The following is a 15,737-nucleotide window of genomic DNA, read 5'->3' as shown; positions in this document are numbered from 1 at the left end:
CGACGAGATACTATTTGGAATTAGAGGTGAGCGGCGACGAAAAAACGATCTATGTGCCGGTGATGTGGCGCGTTTTTCGGCCAATACGAGGAAAAGATGGTGATTTCTTCCACTTCCATTGGCCAGAAAGGTGAGGTCGGATTTGAAGGCGCAAACCAAGCACCAACAAGTACGTTGCAGCAAGGATGGCTTGCTCATGTCGTCGGTTGCCCGCGGGATTTGAACCTGAGGCTGATTCCAAGCAGCTCGCGCCCAGCCGCCGCGCGGCCATTTTTCGAGCACCAGGCAATGAGCTGCGTTTGCAGGGCGGCGTCCTGCTGCCAAGTCCTGCTGCCAAGTCGCACGGCGGACCATCCGCCTGCAACAAGACCAAGAGGAAGAGCTGTGTGCACACGAAGATTCGATCCTAGTCGATGGGGCATCGCTATGATGTCCAGATGCTTGTCGGGGTGAATAGTACTGTATGCTGGTGCTGCGGAATATTGTGCTGTGGTCATGTTGGTTGATGCCGTGTGGTCACTCACGGCCTTGAGCACAATGCTGTGGTTGACTGACGCTGGTGGGATATTACTGTACTGCTTGTTACCTGGAACTGGCTTGGCAAGACGATGAGGAGAAGGAATAACTGTGAGCACAATAGATTATCGAAATGAATAGACTGCTGTTCAAACAGCGTCGGGCTCTATCTTGTCGTCGTCACCCATAGCTTTTTCGTGCGGCCCGACGTTGCCAAATGAGAAGGAGTGCATGTGCTGCCTATGCTGCTGCAGATGGCACACTGTTGGAGAGTCCCACACCATTAATTTCCAGTTCTGCAATCCCATTGTTGCTGGTCTCCTCCTTGTTGTCCCCCATGAGGCTGTTCAAGAACTGCTTAGCAGCAAATGCTGCCATCCTCTGGACAGCGACATGGGCATAAGGCAACACATAGCCTGGAATGACCATGAAGACGTGCGGCACACCTTCATGCACATCTACTTCCCAGTTCGTAACACCATCAGCTTCGGCTTTTGCTGCAAGTCGCAAAGAATGCTGGAACAATGTGTCGAGTTTAGCAGCTTGCAGAAACACGGGTGGGAGGCCTTGCAGATTGCAATGAACCGGTGATGCATCTGCCCACGTGCTCGGGTCGTCACGCGTTGGATGGTACGATAAAAGAATTGCAGCCGTCATGTTGAGTGGAAGCACGCAGTGCTGGCTCGCGATTTCGTCTTCGTCACCAGTGAGATCAGCAAGTGGGCACGCCACAATAGCAGCCAAAGGTAGCGGTAGCTTTGATTTCCAACTCGACAGTCCATCGCGAACTCGCAGCAGCGTTGACATCACAAGACCTCCACCAGCACTATCCCCTGCCAGAATAATCTGCGACGGCTCTAGCTTCTCATGTTGCAGCAGATATTCATACATCCTCACCGCGTCCTCCGCCGGCACCGGGAACTGATATTCCGGCACTTTCCGATAATTTGCAAGAAAAACGTCAACCACAACGTCGTCAGCTCCTTGCGAGGTAAACTGCTGCTTGATGGCCCCTGCCAACGCGCTGCAGAAGGAAATGTACATCCTCGGACTCAGCACAGCGTAGCCCCCTCCATGGAAGAAGAGCACCACGAGCCTCTTGCGATTGTGCCGGCTACTGCTCTCAACTGACGACGACTTGAGCCAGACGTGCTCGAGTCCGTTGAGCCGTACACTCTCAAGTTTTAGGCCGTGCTGCCAACGCGGCAACCAGCCCAGGATCGTCCCGAACAGTGCCGTGTGCCAACGAATGACCCGCGCGTGCTGCCCATCAACAATCCGTTCGCCAAACATGTTGACGGCGCTGCGCATCAAGCCGCGCAGCAACTCGTAGCGCAGCGTCCACCTGGGGAACTTGGGCTTGAAGCCTCGAGCCGCGTACTGCACCGTGATCTTGCAGAGCGTCCAGGAGATCCCCGCCACCAGCTGTGCAGTCTCCAGCGGAGTGCGGCAGAACCCTCGTGACACCTCCAGCAGCAGCAGAACAGCGAGCGCGCTGGAGCCCCCGAAGATCCAGCGCAGAAGCTGGCGACGGCGCTCCGGGCCTGCCCAAAGGCGGGCAACTGACGACGACAAGAGGGAGACGCTCGCCATGTGAGTGGGCCGCGGCTTTTCTCGAAGTGATGGCAAAGTTGACAAGGCGTTGAAGTGAAATGCAGACGTGAGACCTCGCCGTCACTTTTCGTATAAAGATTTAACATGTTGAAGTTGCCACGAGATGGATACATTTTGACGCATGATTGCGACCGACTACCGACAGGCTACTACTTCACTACACTGTATACGAACCGCCAGCCACGAACGACGAGAGTTAGTTGTCGATCTCGTCGAGCGCAGAGTCCGTGGGAAGTTCTTCTCCGCGGTAGGCCATTTGCGGACCCCATCCACTCCCCCCCCCCGTTACAATCCCCGTCAGTGTGGAAGCGACGAAGGCTTGGTGGCTCGCGAAGCTGCCGTTCTGTGGCAAGCCCTGCCTGCCACTGCGCAGAGGCCGGCTTGGTCAACATCTCGAACGCCGCGTCGACCTTGCACTTGGCGGCCTCCAGCAGGCGCTCGTGGGGCGACAGGTTCCAGCTGTGGTTCGTGTACGTCTCGCCGCCCGTGTTTCCGTGTGTGCCAGTAGCTCACGGGCGAGGCGGCACCATTTCTCCATGGTCTTCACCTCGGACACGTTGTACTCGCAGTAGGCGGGCGCGCCCTTGGTGTGCTGGCCCTCGAGTGTCACGCTGGGGCAGTACTCCTTGACTTGATGCGGCACCATTTCCTTCTTCTTCTGCGCGAGGGTTCTGGGCGTACCTTGGCTTGGCTTGGTGTAGTTACAGCGTCTCTGTGTCTGCAGCTGATGCTCCATCCCCCGATCCTTCAATAGTCTCTGCTGCTCCTTGTTCTCCGCCGTCTCGAGTTCCTGTCGCCGCCTCTCGGCGTCCACGTCCCCGCGCGGTTCGTGCAGCTGCGAGCTGAGCAGGTCGACGGATGATGCTGAAGTTGTGTAGCTGCGCTCTTCAGGTCCTCACTGGCGAAGTCCGTGTCCTGCTTCGTACACAGCAGTCGCTCCTCCAGGAAGTCGATACGCAGCGCCTGATTGTAATTGTGCCATGCCCACTGAAACCAAACTTTCTTGTACCTGCATCAATATGAGTGCTTCTCATGTTCCGCTTTCTTCTCGTGCTGCAGCGTCGAGTCTCGCGAGAGCATCCACGCCAAACCTGTGTGGTAGACGCGGGAGCCCTAACTACAACGGGCCGCCAGAAGCTCACCCGAATGACTCGTTTCATCGGGTATGGGAATACTTCTCGCACACCCGTGTGGAATTGATGAACGGCGAGAAAAGTCATCGCATAGTATTCACGCACCAGATACAACCTGTTGGTGCCGATTCCCGCTGACGGATTAAACATCGGCAAGAACTCGATGGTCAGCGTTTTCTGGCTGGGAAATGTCCGATTCCATCCGACAGTCGGCTCGATGGCCAGCGAAGTCCAAGGGCGCTGAATTGGTGAGAGGCCAATCATTTCGCTTAAGCCTGACGACCAAAAGCAGTAAAGACACCAACTGGTGTGTGAAGTAAATCAGTACATTGTACGAGTTGGACGCGTCCATGTCGTCATAGATAGCGCAGTAGGCGCGATTCGGCAAGTAATAAGCTACTACTCGGTAGACAGCTATGCAAAATAAAATGTTAACCTCCTAACCAGATGCAAGGACTACATGTACAGTAAAGTAGACGGCTAGGCAAAATAAACTGGAGTGTTTTAATTTCGTACCTAACCAAGTCACACTTCTCTGCCAACATTTCAAGTTGACATTTTCAACACCAGCTCAAAAAAATGGTGTCGAAGGACAGGAAGCGTCCGCGCATGGCGAGCGACGACGCGACCCAGTCGCCCCCTATCAAGCGACCAAGCAGCCCCCAAGTATTCTCTGACGCTCCTTTAGTCGACGCCGAGCTCGCGAGCATCAACGACCTGCTACAAGAGGAGGAAACGTCCCAGAAACGTAACGTGGTCCCACCATTTCTCCATATTTACGTATTCTCGTATTTATGTATTCGTCTATCTACGTGCTTCCGTATCTAGAGACGTGGCAGATCGGCAAGCGCGTCAAGAAGCTGCTGGAGAGCCACGAGGACCTCCCAGTGAGTCAACAATTGGATGGGTATTTCCTATGGGGTACGGCCTTGGCTCGTTTGGCCTCTTTGAACGAGGATCCGACGCTGGCGGACGCAGCGGCCGACAAGTTCCAGCAGATGCAGCAGCTGACAGAGGACGCAGACGCAGCACTGGGCCCCGTGGGCTTCTCGCTCTGGGGATCGTCGCTGTTGGTTGTGGCCACGGAGACGCGGCGTCGAGAAGCGCTGGACCAGGCGCTGGGGAAGTTCCAGAAGGCGGTGGAAGTGGACGGCGGCACGACGTTCGAGACGCGGTTCCAGTTTGCAAAGGCGCTGAAAGAAGGAGGAGATTTGGTGAGTTTTCTAGAGCACGAGGACGGAAGACAGCAGACCAAGGAGCAGTATTACAGACGCGCGCTGAAGGTCTGTGGGGAGCTGCAGGAGATTTACAGGACCGAGATGGAAAAGGAGGAGGAGCAGAGGGAGGAGAGTGAGGAGGACGACGACAAGGTGACGGCGGAGGACTTTGCTGAGGCCAAGCTGCTGGAGGCGGTGCTGCAGGGTTTGCTGGAGGGTTCGAGCAGTGTCGAGGATTTTCGGAGGACGCTGGCGCTGTACCAGGAGGCGATCGGTACGTTGGACTACCGACTTCCATGATGCACGAGCAGCATTTTGCTGACGAGCCATTTTTCTAGAGCTGAGTCCAGGTAGTGCAGAGGCGCTGATGGAGATGACCAACTACCTCGCTGCGAGGTGCTTAGGGAGAGAGAGTTTGCGTGCCACGCCGACTGCTGAGGAGTGGACCAAGCTGTTCGACGACTTGGAGTCGCAGTACAACAGGTTGCTGACCGAAGCAGGCTTCGATATGAAAGAGTGCCATGAGATCTGCCGTCGCAAAGATACACACGACCAGGAGGAGCCGGAAGAGGAGGAGATCGACGAGCGTGTGCCCCATTTGCTCAACACACTCGGTAAGGGACTGGCAGCATTTGTGCGGTCGTTCCCAGAACTGGAGAGCCTAGAAAAGAAGAAGCACAAACAGAAGCGGAAGAAAGTCGACGGTGGCCCACGCTTTACCCATGCGGTGGAAGTGCTGCGCACTGCGCACCACTTCCACGACAAACTTGGCGGGTACTACCTGGCGTGTCTGTACGCTTCTCCAGCGTTCGAAGACGAGGAGGTAAGCTTGCATTCCTGTTAGTTGATGGTAGCAGTTATGCTGATGGAGCTCTTGATAACAGAACTGCCGCACATGGCTCGAGACGGCAGACAGCTACGGCGCTTTGGAAGACGAGTTCGACGCACAGGAGTTTACAGCGATGCATGAGAAACAGTGGTTCATGCGTCTTGCCCAACCTCCTGTTCACATAGAAGAACTAGAGGGTGAGAACGAAGGAGAAGACGATGGCGAAGGAGAAGAAGAGATAGAGTAGGCTTTGCGGGTAAGATTGACTCAGAATGTTTACAGTCATTTTTCGGTCTCAAACGCGCGAGAGCTGTTTCCTGTTCGTGCTTTCTATGGTTAACAGGAGCAAAAACGCTGGCCAAATTATCGGCATTGCTAGGAGAAATGCTACGTCGTTGCATGACCGAGTCTTGGCTGGAAAGTGTGCTGGAAATCCGGGCATCTTACATTTTCGCAAAAACAACAAGATCGTTTGAACTTTCAAGCGCTTGGCCAGCGCACTTTCCGAGGCCGAGCGTTCATTGCAGAAAGGTCTCAGCCAGCAGAACCCCTCCTCGAGCCTTCATTTCTGTAAATTGCCTCCACAGCGGCGGCGAAGTCGAAGTATGCGGCAAGGCGACGCCGGCAGTGCATCAATGGAAGACGGGTACAACTGGATCTGCAGCTTTCTAAGCGACTACGACGGAGACCTGCTCGAGCTCGAATTGGGCGTGGAAGGCCGGTACTTCTTCGACAACATGGACAGTCTTCTGGCCGAGTCGTCGCAAAGCCCTCTGCAGCCCAACCACCAGGACAATTCGCCTCTACAGCTGACTCCGTTCGTCTTGAGTGTCATTGCAGGGCTCCAATCTCCTCCAACCTCTAGTGAAGCTCAAGCCGAGACGTCGGAGCTATCAACGACTTTTCTCGCGATGCTGGGTGAAGTGCAGGCGGAGATCAGCGCCGCAAAGTCCCGAGCTCGAAGCCATCGCCAAGTAGCGACCACGCCTCGTCGATCAACCCGGCTGCAACGCCGCCAACTGACAACGGCTGCACCACAACCACGAACGACTGCCCTGCCCTGTGTGAAGCCGAGGACTCGCTTGAGCTCTCGCAAGCAGATCAAGCGCCGCCTCTTCTAGTCCCAACATCGTGTGCCTCGGTCATTCTCGAGAGAACTCCGAGCTCTGCGTGTCGAGAACAAAGCGATTCATTCTTCCATTGTATTGCGTCATAGCGAGTGAACTAGTTGCCGTCGAGCCTGCGCCAATTCACAGAGAGATTCTAGCCTACGCAGCATCCACTTAACCTAGTGGATTGGAGCAGTGGCGTGCAGCATCCTTGAATGAGAAATGACTAGCCACTCTTCAGTTGGAACTCGTCTCGTCTCGGGTGGACCGTTCGACGCAGACTCCATTGAAACCTTTCTTCAATCGACCACCAGGCACTGCCAGCAAGCATCGTCGACCCACCAAAACACTCCAACACAACCAGGAGAAGCTTACTCCACAGTCAGAGCTAGCAACAACCGTGTCCACCGCCGTGGTCTATCTACGTGTATCCACTCAACCAGCTACATGCGTTGCCGCCATGGCCCATTAGACAGCACTCCCACGCTGGTCAACCTATCGTCATCAAGTCTGGCAGTAACCAGTACGCATGCAATGCTGCAATGCCGGACCCGGCATGCCCGACGTCGTGCAACTAGCGACTCTCACCCTCCCACGGATGTCTAGGCCAAGCAATCTGGAAGCCGAAGTAGCAGGACGAGGCAACTATAGCCGCGATGCGGAGACCATCGAATGGCCACCTTCCTCCACACGGTTTGCCATGTCGACGCTTCGAAACGACCCAAGATTCCGCGTGACGTGACTTTGACGTGGATGATCTTCCGCCACCAAAGGGACACGAGCCGATGACGCTGAGCAGGCAGCACAGAAGCCATTCCTCAGCTTCCGTCGACCTGGTCAAGTCTCCGATCTACAGTTCCGACCATGAAGCACGTCCGCCAGCACGTGCACAAGTTCGCGAGCGGCCGCGCGTCCGGCTACGGGGCCGCCTACACGCTGCCCGTTTTCACGACGGTGGCGACCATCTCGCTGTGGGTGAATGCGACCCACTTGCAGTGGCTCGGACTCGCGCACGTCGTGGTGCTGGCCAAGCTGCTGCTGCTGCTGGGGGTGCACGAGCTGCTGCGCCCCTTTTGCCTCTCGTTCCACGAGGTGGTCACTCTCACGGCTCATGTCGTCTCAGCCGCCAACGCGGCCGTGCTGCAGTTCCTCAGGCGGGGACTGCGCCCCAAGTTCCCGCAGTGGACGCTCTGGTACGAGTGGTTCCAGGCCATCGCGTTCGCCGCGGGCCAGCGACACGGCGGCCACATCCTCAAGATGCCCAACGCGTTGGCGTTCCGACGCAACTTCGAGCTCATCGGGCGGCTGCTGGGGGCGGCGGCCTGTTGGCGACACGGCAACCGCCTCGAGAGCTTCCGGTACAACGGACTGCAGCACCTGTGGCTGCGGTCTAGCGGCCAAAAGCGCTCGGACGACGAGAGAAGGATCGTGGTGCTCTACTTCCACGGAGGAGGCTACGCGCTCTTCAGCCCGCGCTTCTTCGTGGAGTTCGCCAGTCGTCTACTAACTCAGGTGCAGAGCCAGCTCCGAGCTGCGCGTGGGGGTGACGCCTCCGTGGACGTGGAGATCCTGCTGGCCAACTACCGGAAGTTGCCCGAGGTGTGCTTCCCCGCGCCTCTGGATGACGCCATGGCCATGTTCGACTACCTCGTCACGGAAGAGAAGGTCTCCCCTGGCAACATCATTTTAGCTGGCGACAGCGCCGGCGGGGGGCTCGTGCTGGCCACGTTGCTGAGACTTCGCTACGCGCGTCGGGAGATGCCTCTGGCTGCGCTGTGCAACTGCCCGTACGCAGACCTGTCGGCCGACGTGGCCGTGTCGGAGCACTGCTTCATCTCCAAGTCCATGCTGGACGCCATCCGAGACTTCTGCGTGCAGGAGACGCCGCGCGCCTCGTGGCGAGAGGGAGCCATGCTGCACGCGGATCTGCGCGGACTGCCGCCGCTCTTCATCCAGGCCGCCGAGTTCGACATCCTGCACCCACAGTCGCTGCAGCTCGCCAAGAACGCTCGGTCCGATGGGGTGTGCGTGGAATTGGACGTGCACAGTCGCATGCCCCACGTCTTCACGCTCTTCCCACACTTCATGATGCCGCAGTCTTCCGTGGGCATCGAGAGATTGGCTGGTTTCATCACACGGCAGTCGACGGCGCACCGAACACCCGTGCAACTTCCTGGAGCTGCTCCAGCATTCTAAGGATGAAACTATGGGGTAGGAGGTTTCTTACATGTTTCAGTGTGTCATGTGAATGAAAGTAATACGCCGCCACGACCACTCGTTTCATTCGAGCTTGAACGACAAGCTTTTGATGCCCGGGCGGCGTGCCCCAGGCCGCTGCCGTCGGTGGTGCGAGGTTCGCCTTCTCACTACCAAATTCAAGCTCGCGAAGTGACACCCGTGATCAAGGTCTACTGTCAAACTGGGCGGCGCGCTGCTAGCTGCTGCCGTGGTGGTGGAGGTTCACCTCTCACTGCTACACTCAAGCTCGCGCGTGACAACCGTGAACAAGCTTCATTGAGAATATGGAATACGCAGCACAAGATGGATGCTGTGGCCGCCAGTCAACATGGCCGCCGGCACGAAGCGGGGAAGCGCAAGCTTGGACCGCAGAGAAAAGCTAGCAATCGGCATAGGGACGGTAGCTAGGACGGACATAGGAAATCGTTAGCATAGCCAAGTGACATCAATGTACCCCACTGAAAACGTAACCAAGCTTTTGATGCCCAATAGTGCTTGCTGCATTGGCGTCCACACACATTCGCCACCACAAAGGCGTGTTGCAGACGGCACTAGAACATCTCGACACCCTTGAGGGCTTGTATGCAGTACCCTTTGTCGGTAGGCGACTGGCTGTAGCCTAGCAGGCGAAGGCAAGAATGATCACAAAGGGTAATCATTACAACGGAAGCCATTTTTGACAACTGCGAGTGTTGTTCAAGCATAGCAAAGCGTACAAGTACGTCTGGATCGTTCTACAGCGCTATTTACGAGTGCTTCAATGAACTTCACTCTTTAGATCCGTCGTCTCTAGTCAAGGGCACCATGAAAATTGTCCGACATGGCATAATCCGCGTATTTGCGTATTTTTCAGCAACCAAGTGAGTAGTAAAAAATGCTTTGGCTCTATTACGTTGGGTTTGGTAGCCTGTATGGACGGGAGTTGCCTGCAATTCCCGCATGCCTGACGTAAATTAAACAATCGTGCCGCTGATTTTCAGTTTCGTGTTGCTGTTAAACTGCTTTGCTGTTTTCACGGCAATACAACCATGAAAGATCATGACGATCGGTGCCTGGCTGTGATGGCTTACTGCTCGTATTCGAGCGACAAAAGCGCGCTTGCCTGCACCACTCGTGTTGAAAACGTGCCGTCGTTCGCGGTGCCAAGCTACATGAGCCATCGTATTTGACTGCGGTGCGACTCGCTCCCTGGATTTGGAGCGATGCGACTTCACTTTGACTCCATTCCGGGTTGTAAAGCAATCTGTTCTCACCAGAACATGAAGGACAGCGTATTATAGTTGGCAATTATCGCCAGTTTCCTGTTCCGCTTTGGCTGCGAATTGGCCACGGGTTGCGCGCTATTCCTTGAGCACTGTGAACATCTTCATCGAAAGCAGCAATGTCAACTGGTTTATACACAAGAGCTCAACATTTTCTCGAGACTGCAAATGGCAAATCTTTCGCCAGATGAAATGGACCTCAAACTCAATCCTGTCCAGCACGTAGGCAAGTAAATTCAAGGTGTAGGAAATTGGCAACAGACAAATGTTTTACGGCCTTATCAAAGCTCACTTTGGGCATGCGTGTCTCAAGAGGTACGACTTACTACAGAGGTGGGTTGGTGGCCAGCTTGGTGTTGATGGGGAAGTCGAAATAAGCGTGTCCCGATGGGAGCACGTGGAGGACTCGCCCCGCGTTCTTCTCGTTCTCCACGGCCTCCGTGAAGGCGTCGCTGAAAGCATCCACAGAGAGCAAGCCTCCGAACGGAGCGACAACCGGGTGGTCGTCGGTCATTCCGGCTTCGCGAGCCAGCGGCGTGTCAATGAATCCAGGTGCCATGCTGACGATACGGACGTTGTGCTCCTCTTTCATGGACGCCAAGGCGCGAGTGAAGCCTACCACGCCGTGCTTTGCCGCCGTATAGTCTGCGGCGATGCGAGTTCCGCCGAGTCCGAAGACGCTGGCAATATTGACGATCACACCCTCGTCAGGAAGCTTCTTCATGCGGTTGATACCCACTTGTGTGCCACGCATGACCCCCATGAGATTAATCTCGATCACCTTTTGCCAGAAGAGGGACGAGTCATCCTCGAAAAACTTTGGGTCCGTGCTGATGCCAGCGTTGTTGACCAGGAGGTTGGCTTCCCGGTCGAAAAACTTGGGGACGGCGTCGAAAGTCGTGTCGAAGCTGTCCGCGCTGGACACGTCCTGCACCACGGCGCCCACGCGCTCCTTGCCGAACTTGGCCTTGAGCTCGTCCGTCGTCGTCTCCAGGAGCTTCTCGTTCACGTCGGTGAGCACCACGGAGCCGCCGCCACACAGGACGAACTCGGCAAAGCCACGACCGACCCCCGAGGCAGCGCCCGTGACGATTCCAACAGCCTTGCGAAGTTGCATTGGTCCTCAAGTCAAGTGCGTCGATGGAGGGATTTTGGGGATTGAACTTCACCTTTGGATGCCCACCGCGCGATTTGAAGCAGAGGTGCTTCGATGTTGCATAGGGATCCATCCCACCGAAAATGCAAGCATACATTGATGCGTGTACAGTACAAGGCACGTGTGTGCACCCGTGCACGGTGTAGCCTGCACCTGACAGGCACTGCAGGTTTCCGGACGGCGCACTGGAATAAGCAATATACGTCACTAAGTATCTATCGATACAAAACACCGATACTTAGTGCAACTTGTTCAAGTCCTATGACTAGACTGATGCTACGGAGCGCTCATCTGGCGAAAGATTTGCCATTTGCAGTCTCGAGAAAATGTTGAGCTCTTGTGTATAAACCAGTTGACATTGCTGCTTTCGATGAAGATGTTCACAGTGCTCAAGGAATAGCGCGCAACCCGTGGCCAATTCGCAGCCAAAGCGGAACAGGAAACTGGCGATAATTGCCAACTATAATACGCTGTCCTTCATGTTCTGGTGAGAACAGATTGCTTTACAACCCGGAATGGAGTCAAAGTGAAGTCGCATCGCTCCAAATCCAGGGAGCGAGTCGCACCGCAGTCAAATACGATGGCTCATGTAGCTTGGCACCGCGAACGACGGCACGTTTTCAACACGAGTGGTGCAGGCAAGCGCGCTTTTGTCGCTCGAATACGAGCAGTAAGCCATCACAGCCAGGCACCGATCGTCATGATCTTTCATGGTTGTATTGCCGTGAAAACAGCAAAGCAGTTTAACAGCAACACGAAACTGAAAATCAGCGGCACGATTGTTTAATTTACGTCAGGCATGCGGGAATTGCAGGCAACTCCCGTCCATACAGGCTACCAAACCCAACGTAATAGAGCCAAAGCATTTTTTACTACTCACTTGGTTGCTGAAAAATACGCAAATACGCGGATTATGCCATGTCGGACAATTTTCATGGTGCCCTTGACTAGAGACGACGGATCTAAAGAGTGAAGTTCATTGAAGCACTCGTAAATAGCGCTGTAGAACGATCCAGACGTACTTGTACGCTTTGCTATGCTTGAACAACACTCGCAGTTGTCAAAAATGGCTTCCGTTGTAATGACTACCCTTTGTGATCATTCTTGCCTTCGCCTGCTAGGCTACAGCCAGTCGCCTACCGACAAAGGGTACTGCATACAAGCCCTCAAGGGTGTCGAGATGTTCTAGTGCCGTCTGCAACACGCCTTTGTGGTGGCGAATGTGTGTGGACGCCAATGCAGCAAGCACTATTGGGCATCAAAAGCTTGGTTACGTTTTCAGTGGGGTACATTGATGTCACTTGGCTATGCTAACGATTTCCTATGTCCGTCCTAGCTACCGTCCCTATGCCGATTGCTAGCTTTTCTCTGCGGTCCAAGCTTGCGCTTCCCCGCTTCGTGCCGGCGGCCATGTTGACTGGCGGCCACAGCATCCATCTTGTGCTGCGTATTCCATATTCTCAATGAAGCTTGTTCACGGTTGTCACGCGCGAGCTTGAGTGTAGCAGTGAGAGGTGAACCTCCACCACCACGGCAGCAGCTAGCAGCGCGCCGCCCAGTTTGACAGTAGACCTTGATCACGGGTGTCACTTCGCGAGCTTGAATTTGGTAGTGAGAAGGCGAACCTCGCACCACCGACGGCAGCGGCCTGGGGCACGCCGCCCGGGCATCAAAAGCTTGTCGTTCAAGCTCGAATGAAACGAGTGGTCGTGGCGGCGTATTACTTTCATTCACATGACACACTGAAACATGTAAGAAACCTCCTACCCCATAGTTTCATCCTTAGAATGCTGGAGCAGCTCCAGGAAGTTGCACGGGTGTTCGGTGCGCCGTCAACTGCCGTGTGATGAAACCAGCCAATCTCTCGATGCCCACGGAAGACTGCGGCATCATGAAGTGTGGGAAGAGCGTGAAGACGTGGGGCATGCGACTGTGCACGTCCAATTCCACGCACACCCCATCGGACCGAGCGTTCTTGGCGAGCTGCAGCGACTGTGGGTGCAGGATGTCGAACTCGGCGGCCTGGATGAAGAGCGGCGGCAGTCCGCGCAGATCCGCGTGCAGCATGGCTCCCTCTCGCCACGAGGCGCGCGGCGTCTCCTGCACGCAGAAGTCTCGGATGGCGTCCAGCATGGACTTGGAGATGAAGCAGTGCTCCGACACGGCCACGTCGGCCGACAGGTCTGCGTACGGGCAGTTGCACAGCGCAGCCAGAGGCATCTCCCGACGCCCGTAGCGAAGTCTCAGCAACGTGGCCAGCACGAGCCCCCCGCCGGCGCTGTCGCCAGCTAAAATGATGTTGCCAGGGGAGACCTTCTCTTCCGTGACGAGGTAGTCGAACATGGCCATGGCGTCATCCAGAGGCGCGGGGAAGCACACCTCGGGCAACTTCCGGTAGTTGGCCAGCAGGATCTCCACGTCCACGGAGGCGTCACCCCCACGCGCAGCTCGGAGCTGGCTCTGCACCTGAGTTAGTAGACGACTGGCGAACTCCACGAAGAAGCGCGGGCTGAAGAGCGCGTAGCCTCCTCCGTGGAAGTAGAGCACCACGATCCTTCTCTCGTCGTCCGAGCGCTTTTGGCCGCTAGACCGCAGCCACAGGTGCTGCAGTCCGTTGTACCGGAAGCTCTCGAGGCGGTTGCCGTGTCGCCAACAGGCCGCCGCCCCCAGCAGCCGCCCGATGAGCTCGAAGTTGCGTCGGAACGCCAACGCGTTGGGCATCTTGAGGATGTGGCCGCCGTGTCGCTGGCCCGCGGCGAACGCGATGGCCTGGAACCACTCGTACCAGAGCGTCCACTGCGGGAACTTGGGGCGCAGTCCCCGCCTGAGGAACTGCAGCACGGCCGCGTTGGCGGCTGAGACGACATGAGCCGTGAGAGTGACCACCTCGTGGAACGAGAGGCAAAAGGGGCGCAGCAGCTCGTGCACCCCCAGCAGCAGCAGCAGCTTGGTCAGCACCACGACGTGCGCGAGTCCGAGCCACTGCAAGTGGGTCGCATTCACCCACAGCGAGATGGTCGCCACCGTCGTGAAAACGGGCAGCGTGTAGGCGGCCCCGTAGCCGGACGCGCGGCCGCTCGCGAACTTGTGCACGTGCTGGCGGACGTGCTTCATGGTCGGAACTGTAGATCGGAGACTTGACCAGGTCGACGGAAGCTGAGGAATGGCTTCTGTGCTGCCTGCTCAGCGTCATCGGCTCGTGTCCCTTTGGTGGCGGAAGATCATCCACGTCAAAGTCACGTCACGCGGAATCTTGGGTCGTTTCGAAGCGTCGACATGGCAAACCGTGTGGAGGAAGGTGGCCATTCGATGGTCTCCGCATCGCGGCTATAGTTGCCTCGTCCTGCTACTTCGGCTTCCAGATTGCTTGGCCTAGACATCCGTGGGAGGGTGAGAGTCGCTAGTTGCACGACGTCGGGCATGCCGGGTCCGGCATTGCAGCATTGCATGCGTACTGATTACTGCCAGACTTGATGACGATAGGTGGACCAGCGTGGGAGTGCTGTCTAATGGGCCATGGCGGCAACGCATGTAGCTGGTTGAGTGGATACACGTAGATAGACCACGGCGGTGGACACGGTTGTTGCTAGCTCTGACTGTGGAGTAAGCTTCTCCTGGTTGTGTTGGAGTGTTTTGGTGGGTCGACGATGCTTGCTGGCAGTGCCTGGTGGTCGATTGAAGAAAGGTTTCAATGGAGTCTGCGTCGAACGGTCCACCCGAGACGAGACGAGTTCCAACTGAAGAGTGGCTAGTCATTTCTCATTCAAGGATGCTGCACGCCACTGCTCCAATCCACTAGGTTAAGTGGATGCTGCGTAGGCTAGAATCTCTCTGTGAATTGGCGCAGGCTCGACGGCAACTAGTTCACTCGCTATGACGCAATACAATGGAAGAATGAATCGCTTTGTTCTCGACGCGCAGAGCTCGGAGTTCTCTCGAGAATGACCGAGGCACACGATGTTGGGACTAGAAGAGGCGGCGCTTGATCTGCTTGCGAGAGCTCAAGCGAGTCCTCGGCTTCACACAGGGCAGGGCAGTCGTTCGTGGTTGTGGTGCAGCCGTTGTCAGTTGGCGGCGTTGCAGCCGGGTTGATCGACGAGGCGTGGTCGCTACTTGGCGATGGCTTCGAGCTCGGGACTTTGCGGCGCTGATCTCCGCCTGCACTTCACCCAGCATCGCGAGAAAAGTCGTTGATAGCTCCGACGTCTCGGCTTGAGCTTCACTAGAGGTTGGAGGAGATTGGAGCCCTGCAATGACACTCAAGACGAACGGAGTCAGCTGTAGAGGCGAATTGTCCTGGTGGTTGGGCTGCAGAGGGCTTTGCGACGACTCGGCCAGAAGACTGTCCATGTTGTCGAAGAAGTACTGGCCTTCCACGCCCAATTCGAGCTCGAGCAGGTCTCCGTCGTAGTCGCTTAGAAAGCTGCAGATCCAGTTGTACCCGTCTTCCATTGATGCACTGCCGGCGTCGCCTTGCCGCATACTTCGACTTCGCCGCCGCTGTGGAGGCAATTTACAGAAATGAAGGCTCGAGGAGGGGTTCTGCTGGCTGAGACCTTTCTGCAATGAACGCTCGGCCTCGGAAAGTGCGCTGGCCAAGCGCTTGAAAGTTCAAACGATCTTGTTGTTTTTGCGAAAATGTAAGATGCCCGGATTTCCAGCA

At 56.2% G+C, this 15,737-nt stretch overlaps 7 protein-coding genes across 7 annotated transcripts; 3 read left to right on the top strand and 4 right to left on the bottom strand.

Moving 5' to 3' along the window:
- Window positions 1–756: 756 nt before the first annotated feature.
- Window positions 757–2,109, bottom strand: KRP23_14224 (Monoterpene epsilon-lactone hydrolase; the record flags this gene model as incomplete). Its single annotated transcript, XM_067885020.1, has 1 exon — window positions 757–2,109. One exon carries the CDS (start codon window positions 2,107–2,109, stop codon window positions 757–759), a length of 1,353 nt encoding a protein of 450 aa, XP_067737778.1.
- A 1,733-nt stretch (window positions 2,110–3,842) lies between these two features.
- KRP23_14223 (uncharacterized protein) lies at window positions 3,843–5,556 on the top strand (the record flags this gene model as incomplete). Its single annotated transcript, XM_067885019.1, has 4 exons — window positions 3,843–4,011; window positions 4,092–4,754; window positions 4,819–5,303; window positions 5,365–5,556. 4 exons carry the CDS (start codon window positions 3,843–3,845, stop codon window positions 5,554–5,556), a joined length of 1,509 nt encoding a protein of 502 aa, XP_067737777.1.
- A 358-nt stretch (window positions 5,557–5,914) lies between these two features.
- Window positions 5,915–6,430, top strand: KRP23_14222 (uncharacterized protein; the record flags this gene model as incomplete). Its single annotated transcript, XM_067885018.1, has 1 exon — window positions 5,915–6,430. One exon carries the CDS (start codon window positions 5,915–5,917, stop codon window positions 6,428–6,430), a length of 516 nt encoding a protein of 171 aa, XP_067737776.1.
- An 852-nt stretch (window positions 6,431–7,282) lies between these two features.
- Window positions 7,283–8,614, top strand: KRP23_14221 (Monoterpene epsilon-lactone hydrolase; the record flags this gene model as incomplete). Its single annotated transcript, XM_067885017.1, has 1 exon — window positions 7,283–8,614. The coding sequence occupies one exon, from the start codon at window positions 7,283–7,285 to the stop codon at window positions 8,612–8,614; it is 1,332 nt and encodes a 443-aa protein (XP_067737775.1).
- Window positions 8,615–10,243: 1,629 nt separating this feature from the next.
- Window positions 10,244–11,035, bottom strand: KRP23_14220 (15-hydroxyprostaglandin dehydrogenase [NAD(+)]; the record flags this gene model as incomplete). The annotated part of the gene is made up of 1 exon (XM_067885016.1): window positions 10,244–11,035. The coding sequence occupies one exon, from the start codon at window positions 11,033–11,035 to the stop codon at window positions 10,244–10,246; it is 792 nt and encodes a 263-aa protein (XP_067737774.1).
- A 1,821-nt stretch (window positions 11,036–12,856) lies between these two features.
- Window positions 12,857–14,188, bottom strand: KRP23_14219 (Monoterpene epsilon-lactone hydrolase; the record flags this gene model as incomplete). The annotated part of the gene is made up of 1 exon (XM_067885015.1): window positions 12,857–14,188. One exon carries the CDS (start codon window positions 14,186–14,188, stop codon window positions 12,857–12,859), a length of 1,332 nt encoding a protein of 443 aa, XP_067737773.1.
- An 852-nt stretch (window positions 14,189–15,040) lies between these two features.
- Window positions 15,041–15,556, bottom strand: KRP23_14218 (uncharacterized protein; the record flags this gene model as incomplete). The annotated part of the gene is made up of 1 exon (XM_067885014.1): window positions 15,041–15,556. One exon carries the CDS (start codon window positions 15,554–15,556, stop codon window positions 15,041–15,043), a length of 516 nt encoding a protein of 171 aa, XP_067737772.1.
- Window positions 15,557–15,737: the final 181 nt, after the last annotated feature.

Source organism: Phytophthora ramorum (genome assembly GCF_020800215.1).
Source record: "Phytophthora ramorum isolate Pr-102 chromosome Unknown Phyram_PR-102_s0020, whole genome shotgun sequence".
In the NCBI taxonomy this organism is placed as follows: Eukaryota; Oomycota; class Peronosporomycetes; order Peronosporales; family Peronosporaceae; genus Phytophthora; species Phytophthora ramorum.
This window is presented reverse-complemented; position numbering and strand designations above follow the sequence as displayed.